Source organism: Malurus melanocephalus, unplaced genomic scaffold (genome assembly GCF_030028575.1).
Source record: "Malurus melanocephalus ecotype Western Australia unplaced genomic scaffold, MMel_1.1 scaffold_33, whole genome shotgun sequence".
In the NCBI taxonomy this organism is placed as follows: domain Eukaryota; kingdom Metazoa; phylum Chordata; class Aves; order Passeriformes; family Maluridae; genus Malurus; species Malurus melanocephalus.
In genome coordinates this window covers 3384228-3399918 of record NW_026623265.1, presented here as the reverse complement: position 1 = coordinate 3399918, position 15691 = coordinate 3384228, and the positions used below count along the sequence as shown (strand labels likewise).

At 37.3% G+C, this 15691-nt stretch overlaps 1 protein-coding gene across 6 annotated transcripts in view; it reads left to right on the top strand.

The window, feature by feature from the left end:
- Nucleotides 1-15691, top strand: part of UTRN (utrophin) — a 348477-nt gene that overhangs the window by 207139 nt on the left and 125647 nt on the right. Inside the window, exon 1 of one of the 6 annotated variants that reach the window (XM_057364025.1) lies at nt 13801-14174. The exons of the other annotated variants lie outside the window; for them this stretch is intronic. Coding sequence (XP_057220008.1) covers nt 14121-14174 — 54 coding nt within the window. The 5' untranslated portion in view covers nt 13801-14120. Of the gene's footprint in view, nt 1-13800; nt 14175-15691 lie in introns of those variants that run through there. 6 annotated transcript variants of the gene reach the window in all.

Sequence of the window (15691 nt, the reverse complement as noted above, 5' to 3'; positions counted from 1 at the left end):
TTTTTTTTTTTTTTTTTGATTGCTAGTATGCCTTAAGGGATATCTTATTTCCCTTTAGAGTAGTAGAATACAGTTATGGTACAGTTGATCACAGACAGTTTCTGCATCATACATTCAATTATTTCATTTTTGAAAAGGAGCGTAAGTGCTTTTTAGGGACACAATAGTTTTAAAAGTTAAAAGTTCAATTTTTAGCTCCTGCAGCGAAGTGATATTAKAAGATTTTTCTGTCTGGAAAACTGTCCTTGTTTTCACTTTTAATTTTTAACTAAGTTTAATTGAACAATGTACAATAGGTTAAAATACTTTAAAAATAGTTTAGCTAAGATTAGTCTCGTTAGGCTGTTAATTATCAGCAGAATTAACTTCAGCGAAAATAAGGTAGCTTTAAGCAGAACCATGAATAATGAAAACAGTACTGAGAAAGTCTCAGGGGTGATAGAGACGGTAATTTGATGTGAAATAAGTTTTTGAGATGTAGCATTTGAAATGTATAAAGGACTTTGTAAGAGCTATCCCTTTAATCCTCTTCAGAATCTGTATGTTACAATAGATTGAAAGTGTGTTTCATATTTAAAAATAGCAATAATTACTTGAAATTTTGCATATTCAAGAATATTGCGTATCAATGAATACTCAGAACTATGGCAATAACATGTCAAATAATATTGTCATTGGTTTYTGCCTTCAATTCACTGTAGATATTTGCTAGATTGATATACTTGTCAACAGGAATTAACTTTTCAGTTTGAAATACTGGGAGTCGGTCAGTCAAATTAGCCTGCAGATGATGCCCAGCAGAGGCTGTTTGGTCACTCGTGTTATGGAGATAAATGCTATCAACACAATGGTTTTATTTATAGGCTTCCACTATAAAGGTCTGCCGGCTGAGTTTTGGTGCTTTGTTTTCKAATTGATGGGGGATCTGATCTGTTTTTCCAGTCCTTGTGTTCTGTACATATTCTGTACATATATTTGATACCTTACACCCGCAAGTTTGCATTTTTTGGGGGTTCAGTATATCTTTTAGTCATCAATTTACCGTATGTGTAATGCAGTGGTGAAGGAGGGTTTTCTTCTTGCATTTGTTTCAACAGCTTTTTCCACACAGAACCTCCATTTCTATTAAAGCTGCCATACTGCGGATTTTATTTTAGGTAAATTGGTCAAAGGTGAGCAATAGTGTAGGTGAACTGTTGGTGTTTCTAAGCATGTTCGTACTTTGTTCTGCGTGGACTTTCATTTAGACAGCAGTACCAATTTCGCACATACTTGGTGCATGTTTGAAGGATTTTCTTTGGGCATTGGGGTTGTTGTTCCCAAGGAGTTCTTTGAAAGTGGATGTTTTTAGTGCCATGAAAAATATTTGGTTTTTTTTAAAGGAAGATCTTAATGGTGTTTTAAACAAGGCCAGGTGCTTATCTAGGCATTTAGAACATCAGCAGATGGTAACAAGAAAACACTGGCTGAAGTTTGTGCAGCATGGGTGTGATGTTTGGATGCTTTATTTTGATTGTTGCAGGACAGTTGCGTATCAGCATAGCTATCTTTTCTGTCCTGGAAAATAAAGTAAGCAACAATCAAAAGGGTCATGTGCCTACACTGGGTATTGACTTTTMGCAAATTAACAGTCAGTGCAATGTCATGCAATACTTACAGAAGTGTCAAAGTGTAAATTAAATGCAAGAGGAAATAGCTGAAAACTTTTCAAAATTTTCTGTTTTCTAGGGGTCAGGGTACTAAGTTTTTGTTTCATGTTTTTTTTCAGAGTGTCAGCGTGGAAATACATAAAATTTAATTTATTACATTAGTTTTGGTAGGTTTTGCTGGTCTGTTTCTTTAGAGTCCTTAGTTCTTGATATTACAAAAATCGTTTTTGGATTAATTTAGCTTTGTTCTGTAAGTGTTCTACCATAACAGCAGCCTCTTCAGGCATACTGAAAAAATTGCAAATAAACCTAAAATGGATACCTGAGCTTTCATGAGCACTTTATTCCCTCATCTCCTTACTTAATAAAAGTAGCAATTAATAGTAATTCTTCCATCCACCATTGTACATGTTTTTTTGGCTTTATTGCTTTCTACCATAAAGGCTGGTATAAACACTGGTTTTCTTTTCCTGATGACTTGAAGTGACTTTTTTTATTATTACTGCTTAAGCTCTTCTGAGGTCAGTGCAGCTTTTCTCCACTTTTTGTTCTTTTGAGAGATATTGAGGCAACGGCTGAAATGGACATAAATTCTTTTGCAGTCATTCTTAAATGTGCCTAATGTGCTTCATGAAATAATGGCAGTTGTTTTTTGTTCTGGTTCTTCCTTCCTTCCCTTCAGAAGTTTCACTAATACTGTCATATTAAGTAACAACAAATCCAGACTGATTTTAGATGTGTGTGTCTTGCCATTTTCTTCACAACCAAAATKATATACTTAAAGAGGAAAGAAAAAGTTTTAAACTTTTCATTGAGATCACGAAAACAGTTACTTGAAAGAAAAGAAATAAAGGGCAGGGGGTGTAATGGGTTTTATTTAGTTAATGTAGCCCCTTTATGATGCAAGGACCTGTGCAGGTTTGCTAAGAATCCCTCGACTCATAGGAAATGTGTCARTTTCCAACTATACTTGCAGCAACTGTTTTAAGCAAGTTTGAATACTTGTTTATGTCTACAAAAGTTGAGGTACCAGATTTTATTGACAAAAAGGTGATTGCAAGTATGAAATAACAAAGGTAATCATTATATTCCCTTTATTTGGARTATGCCTTCCTGATTCTTGTTCGCATGAAATAGGAAGGTAACACCCACATTTTGTGCAAGGCTACAYTGTCAACTTTTCTGAAGATGGAAGAATTTCATAGCAGCTTCTGAAGCCAAAATTATTTCTGTGTGGTGCTAGCAAGATTCTCTGTCCAGAGAAGATGTATTTACTTTCTACAGCATTCTAGGCATGGATATAAGCTCAAAGGGACTAGAAGTACTTGTGATCTTGAGGGATGGCTGTGGCATTTCTGAGGAGAAAGATGGTTGCTGCCTTGTAACAATTGTGTCTCAATAAAGAACAGTCCCGTTGGAATGCTGTATTGGAACTGGAATACTGGCTGAAGTGGAGATGACTGCTGGAAAAAGTCCTGTGCATGCAGGTCAAGAGGTGAAAGAAAGCTCAGTCATGAGTCAGGGCTGCCAGAATATGAGCTGAACTTCCATTAAGATTAAGGGAAGCATTGAGAAAGTTTAACTGGAGAAAAATTTATTGGGAGTCATGCATCACTGAGTCCCCTGCTCACAGATCACCTTTGCTTCAAATGAGTTTGTCTGCAGGTTAAATGAAACTTCATAAATTCCTTTTTTTGGCAGAATTAAGAGCCTGTTGACCCYGTCAGAGAATGGAATTTCAAGCCTACTGTTTAGACCACTTTCTCCAATTTTCACTGAAAGATGATTGTGTTGCAGGTGACATTGTGGAATAGAGCTTAATGAATGAGAAGAAYTGTCCAAGCTCAGCTTTTCTTTCTCCTTTTTCTTCTGCTCAAGGTGATTTTAAATGCCTTTTTGAGTACACTGTGTAATGGACAAAGCAGCAATTATTCCTTGCCAAATTTATGGTTACTTGATTATTTACATCAGCTGAAAGAGGCCAAAATCAATGGGAGCTCTTTTGTGCTTACAGTGGAACTTCATTTTATCCCTGTCAGAGACCTAATTTRCCTCAGCTACTGCTGTTGTTAAAGTAGGGCAGAGCCTCTTTCCCTGAAGACCTTAGGCCAAATTGCTAATGCTCTSCTCTCTGCTGTTCTGGACTGGAAGTAAACAGCCATAGAGAGAAAACTAACTTGAAAAATTCCTATTCGTAAATGATGTTTGTTATTTCCAGGTCCAYTATAAGATAGCTCCATCTTCACACTAGAGTTAAGCATTTTAAATTCATTGTTCTTCCTGACTGCTCCTTCTGAGAAATGCCTGGTTTTTGCATTTCCACCACTGATCTTTTCTGCCACTCAGTTGAAGTCTGATGTACATTTGAAACATTATAGACAGAAGGGCTTCCTTGAAAGTGTTCTGCTGTTACTGAGGAAGCTGTTGTATATTTATTTTCATCAATGCTGTATTCAAAACCTGCRGTTCACCAACTCTCGGCATATAATGTAGCTCTGAATGAAAGGGTATTTGTGATCATGTCTGATGGCATGGCCTAGGTACTACTTCAAATTATATTTTAAAAAGGCTGACCATGGTACTAKTTACTTTGTCTATGTTACAGGGTTTGAAATACCCCATGTTGTCATAATTTCAGTAGGAAATTATGCTCCCAATAGGAGCTCAGAAGTTTGTTCAGTTCAAATTCATGTGTTCCTTAACTGGGGATGGYCAAAGACAGTGCTTGCTTCTCAAGGAAGGTGTGAGATCAGAAAATATGGCTTTTACAAAGTACTGGAGGAAAATGCACAAGGTTGTTACAGGTGAGAGATTCCTTTAGCAGGTGTTAAGTTGCAGTAGTATCAGAGGAGGATTCTTTGTTTTTGAAAGTATCTGACACAATGAAAAGAAGCATTTGTCATTACAGTGACTTTTWGAAGCTAAAGAATATTATTCTGTGATAGACTTGATTTCCTTGCAGGCAAGCTTTCATTCATGTTTGCTTTATCTTTATTTGTATAAACACTAGGCTTTGCTCAGATGCATTATTGCCTTTAAGGTTCCACAGTCTCAAGAGCTGCTGCAAGTAATTGGCATCCTTGACAGATGATCCAATGTTGTTTTTTAAAAAATCTGCTCTGCTACAAATCTGTTTACTCCYTGCATACCCTGTGATGATGTATGGCTGAAAAGCACAGTGGGAAGAGAAACTGTGTGTGCACTAACATGTGGTTATTTTTTATTCCTTGCTAATTATTGAGAAGTCTGAGTAGTTTAGAGTTGGTCTGCAATGGCAGTACCAATGAGAAATGACAGTGACCTGAAGAACCCATTCTGGGCTGGTATCTCAGAATATCTCTTGTTCACTCTTCAAGAAAATAATGGCTAAGCATGAAAGGGCGTAATTTACATCTTGCAGGAGTAAGCATACAGTCAATTTGAAGGTTTTATCTCTCATGCCTAAACAGTTGTTATCTGAATGTTCAGGAACTGGTAGTCTTTCTCTAAATTTTCAGTGTTACAGTATTTTTAAAAAATCAATATGAATGAATGTAAAGCAGTGGGTATTTTTTAAATTAATAGTCTCATTTTTTCCTATATGTTGACCAGAGTTTTTCAGTGCTACCCCTTTTTTTGTGAAGCAAAAAAAAACCCAAATAAACCCCAAACCTCCTTTCAGGAAGTTACTACCTAATGTAAAGCCAAGTAATGAAAGTTACTACCTAATGTTGAGTTGCAAATGCTGTAAGGTGACCCAGTGTCCTTGTGAAGCTGACTCTAGCCTTCATTCCAGGCTTTTGTTTGCAAACCTTCAGCTTCCTTCCTCCAGCACAAAATTGGGCACTTCTCAAAAGTAGGTGGAGTCCTTGACTTTAAATGAGAGTTAAATGAGAATAAAAGCATTCAGTAATTCAGTGGAAACAGAGCTTCTGACTAACATTAAACAATGAAAGCTCTGTCTGAATAAATTTGGAAAACCTATTTGTTTTCTGTATAGTAGCCTGTAATAAAGTGGGGCTAGAGAAGCCTTAGGCACGTTGTATTTAAATAAGCTTCTTGTTCAAACCAGAGCAAAAGCTGCAGTTATGGATAATGCAGCTTACATTTTATTTCAAGAATAAATATTGTATTATCATAATTTCAATTGTAAATGCTCTTTACTTTTATSAACAGGCCAGTAATAAGATTTCTATGTGAACCTTTGGTTAGCAAAATTACAACGAATACAAAAAGAGAATAAATGTGTGAGGAAATTCTGTTTAGTGCTTAGTAACTTTAGTCAGATGGGGTATTTTGAAAGACAAGCATGCTTACAGCAGTATTGCTGGGAAATCCAGACCTGAGTCTCTCTGCATGAGTGTGGGGACAGCCTCCTGTCTGTACATGTGTCTGTTCACCCCAGCATTTACACCTTCTGTCACCTAAGGGGTGACAGTACATACGTAAACAAGAAAGGATTTTTTTTTTTTGCCAGTTTGACACTTAAAAAAACAAAAACAAATTTGCTACGAGYAATCACGTATAATTACCTTAAGTGAAACAAAATAGTAGCTGTATGGGTGGTTTTGGAAGGTGCATCTGAGTGTGTACTTTTTACTGAGACTTTAATTTCTTACTCTGGTAAATGCTATGAATAATTTCACAGACTGAATTTAGGGGAAATAAAAGGAGGGARATAAGAAACCAAAACAGTCTATGTGAAGCAAAGACTGTAGGCCAATTATTCAGGCATTGCAGTGGAAAACACTTCTTGYTGTGGGAGATCCCAGAAAGGATCAGCAGCATTGCATGAAAACCTGCTCTCAACCATCCTGTTACTTAAGAGCACCTGGTRTTCCCTTGGAAGTCCTTAGATAATGGTAGTTGGAGGCTTTAATGTTTATTAATTTAATGATAATTAATTTAATTTAACATTAATTTAAAAAAATCAACAAKAAAACATACAGTTCCCTTGATGCCTTCTGAGAAGTCTTTTATTTACTTTTCTTAAATTCTGAAGACTTTTAGAKGCAGCTTGTTCCCTCCTTCTTAGTGCTTTCTAACTGCCTTGGAAACTTACTTTCACTCAGAAACAAAGATGTTTTTAACGGAATCTCTGCAGTTTGTGCTTTTACCTTTATTCTTTAACTTGGGATRTCACATTAATTAGTGAGGCAAAATYGARAAAAAWTAAAGTAGTATTAATTAATTTCTGATTGCATGTGCATATAAAAATATATAAATAGCAGARCTGTCACTCTTGCACATGGGTGTCTCTCATGTGTTCCTTCCATGTGCTTGAGTTCTAGACAATGAATGTGAGTATTCTTTCCAATTGTATTGGCTACAAAATAGAATAAATKCATCTCTTAACAGCACTGAGTATTTGTCATCCTTGATCAGAACATAGACTTTTAGGGCTTTAACATTATTACCTGTAACATTTATTGATTTATTAAGTAATAACTTGTTCCGTTTAAAAAAAAACAAAACCAAAAAAAAAAAAAAAAAAAAAAACCAACAAAAACCTTCATATGTTCTCTCATATGTTCTCTTCATATGTTCAGTGGAGATGCAGGAATATAATTTATTCATTTGAAATATCTAACTATTGAGTTAGAGGATCATTACACAGTTAATGAGAAGAATGAATACTCTTTCTGTACTATAACTTTTAGACCCTAATCTTACAAGCATTTTTTAAGATKTAATTCCGTGGTTTGAAAGTTAATTTAGATGAAGGCAAGGTTTTCCTGTGGTATCAGTCATAAGGCCTTTAAAGTATGCCCACCATCAAATGCTCTTCTTTCTCCACTCACAGCAAAAGTTCAGTTWAGTGGTGAAGCATTGTGGCTTGCTGCTTTGATGCAGTTTGCATGCCAGGAAAGGATTTAAAATAAATGTTACTGGAACATCCCTGTAGGCTGGGGTCATTGATCTTTTTTAGTGATCTTTGAAAACAAACAAAACCTTCACCTTTTTTGGTAAATTGCAGTGGCATACTTTGGTATTTCTTGCATGATTAGGAAATAKACCTTCTGTGCTTTGATAGAATTTAGTAGCTGGCCATTTGCTGTACTCCCAAGAACAATTTTCTTACTGCTGTTCTATTGTGCCATGTTAAAGTTGATATAGAGGCACATTTCTTGGTAAATGTTTTAAGGATTCTCACTTCATGGGCAAAAAGTTACTTGAAATAATACCAATTATGTTACTTTTAATGCTTTTTAAATGTCCAGCCCATATTCAAATACAGAAAAGTTGGTTGTTGCAAAGCTTACAGCTGAAGCTTATTTTTATGGCTGAAAATAGAATTTTTATTGAATTGGGTGACTCCTATTCCCWGTGGCTTTCAAACAAACCCATAAAATCCCAAAATAAACTAGATCCAGGTAATACTTCTCCTTCCTGCAAGATAAGGCCTGCAAAATCTTAGTTAACTGAGAATATACAAGAAGTTAGGCTGTAAAATAATATATGGGCAGACTAAGTCAGAGGGTACTTAACCTTGGAGTGTGGAAAAATGATAAATTACACMGGATAACTGAAATGGCACTGAATCYATGTTAGMCACTTGAGTCTAATGCTATTGCTAAGAAGTGGAGATTGCACTATATTATTTGAATGAGATTTTAATCCACATAYACTGAGTGCTGTAGAATTTAAGATGCTCTATCAATTATTTATGATAAGCTCTTAATTAAAATATGGGTTTTTTGTGGTCTTTCTACTTCTTGGATCGAGTACTTRTCTAAAAATTACTAAATTAATCATCTTTTCATTGGTGAATTTTAGTATCTTGAGAGATGGGTACCCTTTACCAAGTAATAAATACATAAATAAGCTCTTGTGGTAGGAAATTCTTTTCAAGATGTATAATATGCATGGATTTAAGGAGGCTTTTATTGGGCTAAGCTGTCAGAAAGCTGTGAAACTGTTTACATTAGAATCAAGAAAAYTTTAAGGAAAACATTTTTTAGGTTGGGTGAAAATATTGAAAGTCCAGTTTTTTGAACATGGCAAACTCTGGGTATGGGATTATGCAGCCTGTAGAATCTTTTCCTTGCATGTGTTGCTTTGGCAGTCAGTCATGTTACATCATCACTAGACAGTCACCCTTTTTCAGTTTTGCCCTTTTAAATAAAAAAAAGTTAAGAAGTACATCTAAGGTAATGTGTTTTTGTTTCTGTGCAGAGAGAACAGTGTTAAAAATGCTGTGTAAGACAGACCATGAAGTGTCCTGACTCTTTTTGATTTCCAGCATGATTATTGCCAGCAAGCACCAATATCTTACACCTGAAGAAGGAAAATGAGGAGGAAAGGCGACTAACAGTCTTAGAAAGAGCTCCCCCAGTGAAATCTTTATAGACTGTTGGTCAATATGAACATTTCATTTAGTCACCAGTGCTAACTAGGAAGTTACGCCCTGATGATGAAATTCCTGCCTGGCATAAAAGCCAGATTTCATCCATGCTCTCTGCTGCCTCCTTCATTCTGTCATGTAGGGTCAGGATTAAAGCRTTCATGTTCTGGTTGGGCCCATAAATGAAATTTAATCTCAATCTCTTGGTCAGGAAGTTTCTTAATGGTCCTATGCATGAAGTAGATGCGGTGGTGGTACTTTTCCTGCTTACTTCTCTTCGACATCTTATCTGTTTTAGGTATATTCCAGGTATGAGATTACTTCTTTTGGATTTTTTTTTTCTGTTTTAAATACATTTAAAATGTTCTGCTTTTAGGGCTGGGTTCTTCTGGGAGTTTCGGACAACATGGCAGTTTATATTTAAGTCTAAATTGTTGTAAAATCAAGGTTGATTCATAAAGCTGAAAGACGTGTGTTGTCCAAACAAGTTAAAAATAAGAGGGAAAAAAAAGCCCACCACCAAACCACTCAGTCCTCTACTAATCTTTCATGGCAGTAGAGCACTGTCGTCAAGACTACATCTGGACTTCTACCACATTTTATTCTTAAGATTTAAAGTCTTGTCTCATTTGATGGAGGAAGGCCACAGTCTGTCTCTGCTTACCTAATACAGAACTGTCAATGAATGTGTCAGATATTGCACAGAGCAGACCATTGGAATGTGACTTCCTGATCCTTGTAAAAATACCTATTGGCCATAGAGAAAAAGAAAAGAAGACAAGTCCAATGTCTTGGAAGAAGAAGAAAGTCCAGTGTCTTGGCACTAAGCTTTAGGAACATTTGTGATCTGCATTGCCATCAGCACTGTAATAGACACCTAAATTATAATTTTGGCAATCATATTTATGTTACTTTTGTCYTATCCTGCTTGTAAATCTTTATTGCAGTAATTTGATTTGTCCACTTGTCCTGATGAATTGCTAGTCCTTGGGGTACTGTGTGGCTTGAGTGATTTGCCTTMTGGCAGAGGTTATCAGTGAGTCTCTGCCTAATTGAAACCTTTATGTTGGGTTCAATTGATAATAAGCCTTGGTGTAGGACTGACCTTGCTGGAGCAATRTGTTAACTCTGTATCGTAAATGCTGACCTGTTGCAGGAAGGGTGAGGGCATCTCCCCCTCCTGGTCTGATCAGATTGACACCAAACACTTTTCAAGGCAGGTGAAAATAGCACACTGCTTTTGAACTGCTGTCTTTTTGTGTTCCTGCCTGAGGCAGCATGTCTTGAGTGAAAACAGGATGTATTGACTTGCTGTAACCACCTATTGACCTCTGTGCCCTTTACGTCTGAGTCACACAAGGCAACACTGTTCTTTTTGTCTTTTTGTTGTCATTACTTGCTGTTGTGAGTCACATAAGATGTATGTATACTCTGTATGTAAACAACCTCCTTCATTTATTCCTAAGGTTCCTGCTGTTCTTTATTTTTCCATTTTTCTTCTAGAAACTTTTAGTTTGCATTCTAAAATCAAGTWGTGTATAGTAAGATAGTTTTCTTGCATTTTTTGCACATCATCTGAAGTGTGACATAAATTCTTTATTGTATACATATTTAATGTTGTTTCACACAGTAAAGTCTAAAAGACTTTAATTTTTCCTGAAATGGAAATTTAGAGGTGTATGTAACATCATCTCTAAGTTGATGAGGTGTTTTTATTTCAAGTAKAAATGGAATAACTTTTTTTCTCTGTATCTAGTTTTGGTGTCATYGATTTTGCTGGTTCATTTGCAGTTTCTTAACATTCAGTTGCTGCTGGATTTATACTTGATAAAAGTAGGGGGTTTTAGTTAATTCTTTGCAGTACTAAGTTTTTAGATGTAAAAATTCTGCTATTAGTTTTATAATCTCTGTATTAAGTGAGGCTCTAAATGAAGTAATAAATGATGAGGCCCTTAAGCCTGGATTTGTGGGGTGTGCACTTTGGAACCCACACCTAAAAACAATATCCCAAAGATGTGATCATAGCTGTGTGTCACAGGCTGCTGTGCTGACCATCCTTTTTCTACCATTGAYAGAAATGCTTTTCTTTTGATGGTCCTTGCATTTTGCAGACTGCAATTAGTAACATTACCAATGGCTATAAAATACTGTTAGCTAGTTGTTTTATTTTTATCCAGTTTTATGTTCTTTTTTAAGACACATGAGAAAATGCACCAAACCACTGTAATACCAAAAGTAACAAAAGGCTTCACTGCACATGATCTGCAGCAGTACATTGTTCTCCAGTGTCTTAAATTCCCAGTTGTGGGTCTTAGTATAACCATAAGAGCACTTTGGAAGGATGCTTTGAAATTAGAATTTCTTTGGAAAATAGGATTGAAACATTTTTTTCTGTGTTATAACTGTAGTTTTCTTTATAAAATTTGCATTTTTGTTWCCAACAGTGTATGCAGATCTATTTGTAAGGAAAATTATGATGAAGCTGATCAAGAAACGTTTTAAGACAGCTTTTCATTACTTACTACTACTAAAGTTTTAAAAGTTATGTTGTATTTTTGTAGGTTACAATCTGACATTGTTATAGCTACAGAGCTGCTGGTGGTGTAGAGGCTTCATCAAATATATGTCATGTAKAGCTTATTACAGTTACTTTATTGTCTTCTACAAATTCAGAATTTGTCAAATACTGCAGTGTGCTTTCATGTGAGAGAGCAACTAAAATGTGGTTATTCAGTACGATTTTCAAAGCTGTTTTGCTGGCAGCATTGGTCCGACATCATATATATATATTGATAAACTTTTATAGAATTATRCAAAATGGTACCTATTCACCTTAGAGAGCATTTCATTTGCATCTAATAGTACTGAAAGATCTGGAATATATGAGGTTTTTTATGACAAATGGAAATTGGAAARTAAGTTATCCAAATTTGAAGTCTGAGACCAAACATAAAATTAATGTTGTATATTTGGATTCAGTCCTGGAGTTATGAAGCTTCATTATAATCCAGCCTGACACCCGTTTTTATTTATATGTACTAACATTTCTGAAGTGGATCTAAAGGCTATTTGTTTCTGGGTTGCAGGGTTTCTTTTTCTCCAAGAGCAGCAGAAAGCCTTAGTGTGCAGGGGAGCAGGATCCAAACTTTGTCTGTCTTGCAGGAGAATAAAAGAGATTCTCAAATAGCTATTCTAGTTATATCTCTTGCAGAATGGTTTTATTTTTTCACTCTAATSTGTTGTTTTTCCTTCTGTAAATAGTTAATTTGGAAAAGAATAGTATGTGAACATGATAAATAGGCTTCTTGCTTGCAGAAGCAGTGGAATAAATTCAGACCATTTGAGCTGACCTGTTATAWGGGCTATAAAGCTGGTTTGGTTCTGTCACCTTTGGAAAACTTTCCTGAGTTTATTTTGCAAGCAATTCTGCAGTTTGTGTAATATGCTCACATAAAACATACAGACAGGAGGCAAAGTACAAATAAACCAAGTAAAAATCCTGCTAATGCCAATATTTTTTTTCCCCCTTCAGTTATTTTTAAAATCTCGACCCATGCTAGATATATCAGTATAATCCACTAGCTCAGAATAATTTCAGAGACAGTTTTGCYGCTGGTGAATTCATTGGTACTTCATATGAGGGTTGGGTGAAATAAAATAAAAGTAAAAGCAACATGTGATACCCAATGGAGATACTCCCATAGGAGGATAAGTTGTAGTAGGTTTTGAGGGCGATGGGTTTGGTTTTAATTATACTTTTGCTGACTTGCTGGCATCTCTTACTGAATCTGGTTTTGGTGGTTGAGTAATGTGTGTTTGTGTGGAAGGCATTAATAGCAGCTTAAATAGGCCTTTGCATGCACGCGGYGTTTCCAGTGGGAATGGTTTGAAATGGAGTGATTTCCTCACAGCCACCCATGGGGTGTCAGGTTTCCCGCAGGCGAGGAAAGGCTCGTATGGAAAACAATCTGGCTGCGCTGAGCAAGCCCTCCTGAGCAGCCACAGCTTTGGGGTGGCTTTGTGCAGCACTGGCTGCTTTTCCAGCTCCAGAGCTGGCTCGGTGACTGAACGGCCACCTTTCCTTTTGAGGGGAAGGAAAAGGGAYGAGTGAGAGGCTTTGGTCTGGAGTTCCTGCAGCCTCAGGGGTGGTGGTGGTGGTTTTCCAGCAGGGAGGCCTCCAGGAAGGGGGAGTGTGCTTGGCTTCAGAGCAGCACCAGGGCTGCTGGAAGGGAGGATGCTGATTACAATAATAAACAAATGCCGGAGATAGATTACCACACAGCTGTCAGAGCAAACGGGACCAAAGGACGAAATCCCCAGCGAAGGCTTTGGAGGTTGCAGCATGATCCTTTGCTGGACTTTTTTTTTTTTTTTTTTTGCTAAGACAAAGGGAGTTACTTTTTGACAACTTTTAAGGGGCCTTGGGTCTTCCTGTGCCACAGCATCTCCTGGGCTAAGCGAAGAGGGCTGGAGGTGCCTGGTTACCGCCATAGCAGCACAAGCCTACGGTGCTGGCTCTGAGGAGGGCAGAGGAGAGATGGCCTCCGGTCTGGTCACACTGCCATGTCTCCAAGTGTGCCTCATACCAATTTAATTTCTCTGAGAAGCTGACTTTTGATGCTTTCCAGAGACAGAAGTTTCTCTGGGGATTTTATATTTTTTTCCCTTGAATGGAGCAACATGGAAGGACTCATTCCTCCTCTGCACCCCTCATGCACCAGCGGGTTATAGCTTCTCTCACTGGGGGTCACTGAGACCAAACACTGAGCTTTTGAGGCCTGCCAGAAGCACTTGGATCCTGCAGGCCATCGCTGAGGTGAGCTGGAGGCAACCCTGGCAAGGTGTGGAGACAGGTGAGGAGATCCCCACAGGGCCATGAGGTCAGCCCAGCCCTGCGAGGAGCATCACCCAGTGCCAGCGGCTCACCCCTGGGTGCCCAGCCCATGGGAAGGAGCAGGGACAGGGAGACTGTGACGATGGCACTGTGGGASCTGTTCCCAGGGCAGCACAGCCTGGGAGAGGGACACGCACTGGACYGCTTGGAGTATTTTGAGACTCTATAGGTGGAATAAGAGAGAACGCTTTTGAAGGCTACAGACTTGGCTTGGAGGACGTACCAAGAAAATGTARGCTTCWGGAGGCRCTTAATGATGATTGGCCTGAACTTCAGCTTACGTGAGTTGCTGACAAAATTTGAAAAGGTATGATAGGCAGTTGCTCACACTTCTGCTTTTGAAAAAGGCTATGTATGCCTTTGAAAACTACACAGTAGATTAAAAAGGCAAGTTGATGTTTAACTTGAGTTTTCTGTGTTGCTGTTTGTGCCCACATGTGTACCCTGTTTGTGCAAATCTAATGTTGATTCTTTTCCCCATTTCAGGTCCTGCAAGATTACTTTTAGAGCATGTCCTCTGATTATGGRCATTTTAAAAAGGTTTCTATTTTTTAGAAAGATCTGAAGGAAAATAAGAACAGATTGGGGTTTGCGAAGTCAAGGATATAAGGATATAAGGGACATAAGGATATAAGGGACATTACAAATTGCCTGTAACCTTGTTCCACTATTGACAGAAAGCAAGTGCTTTGAAGTTTGTTCTTAAATTTAGTTGAATGTTATTTTAGTTGAATTGAAAGATCTCATGATGACTTTTATAAGTAGAATTATTTCCAGCGAATATGCAACTTTCCCACTCTTTTGTTTGTTCTTCTTTTATTCCAAACAGTTACTTTTTCTCTTACCAGGTTGTTTGGTAACAGTAATGCTGGGACAGGAGGCTTGGCTTTACTATGATTGTACTGATGAGCAAAARGCATGAGAATGTTAAACAGATTGTTTTCATCTATTTGTCAGCKCTTCCAGTGAAACCATTTGTATGTTTGTAACCACTGTTAGATTTGCTTTGTCTTTYCCTTTCGTCATACAAACTTCCTGTGTCATGTAACAAAATACATAGTAATTCATTGACAAACTAAGATAAAATACCTTAAAACTGTGGTCACACAGCCTGAGACCAGTTTTTAAAACTTGATTATCTTTATTTCTAAACTTAAGTATGTTCTTTTTTCTAGATGTTAATTACCCTTCTCCTCCTCAGTAGTTACCAGTTTACCAGCCTTGTTATCAGGGAGAGGAATGATTGAAACATGTATTRTTCAGTATCTCACCAGCATTACTCTTCCAAAAGTAGCTAAGAGTAACAGTGAAAGCATTTGTGATAAGATTTCTCCCCTGTGTAGGTCACTTGCTCCTCTCTTGCTMCCAGTCTGTCATCTGGGCTTCTCTCTTCTCTTGTAGCAGCTGCTGTGGTAGCCTGTGAAGATTAGGACATGTGCTGGACTCTGAGATGCTTCATGACTTCATTAAGAGAGAATTTTAAGCCAGTGTTTCTAATATTTYGGAAATTATATAATCCCAGATATTTGCAGACTCCAGGCTCATCCCAGTGACTTTGAGTATTCCTATGTTTATTTCATCTCAGAGAAATTGATCATAGCAACTCTCAACAAACCCAAATCTTACAGCTCTCACAGCTCTGCTGGGTTTTTTAGTTGAGGCTTGCTGTGAAATTTTGCAGTCTACTGTGCTGAAATCTGTAATGCAACATAGGAGGATACTTTGGTGCTTGAGAAGAGGGCTAATGCATTTTATTTGGTGGACTTCTGTCACAAATTCTAAAATTTTATTCTGTGCTTATTTGGCAAGCTTTCCTTTTTTTTT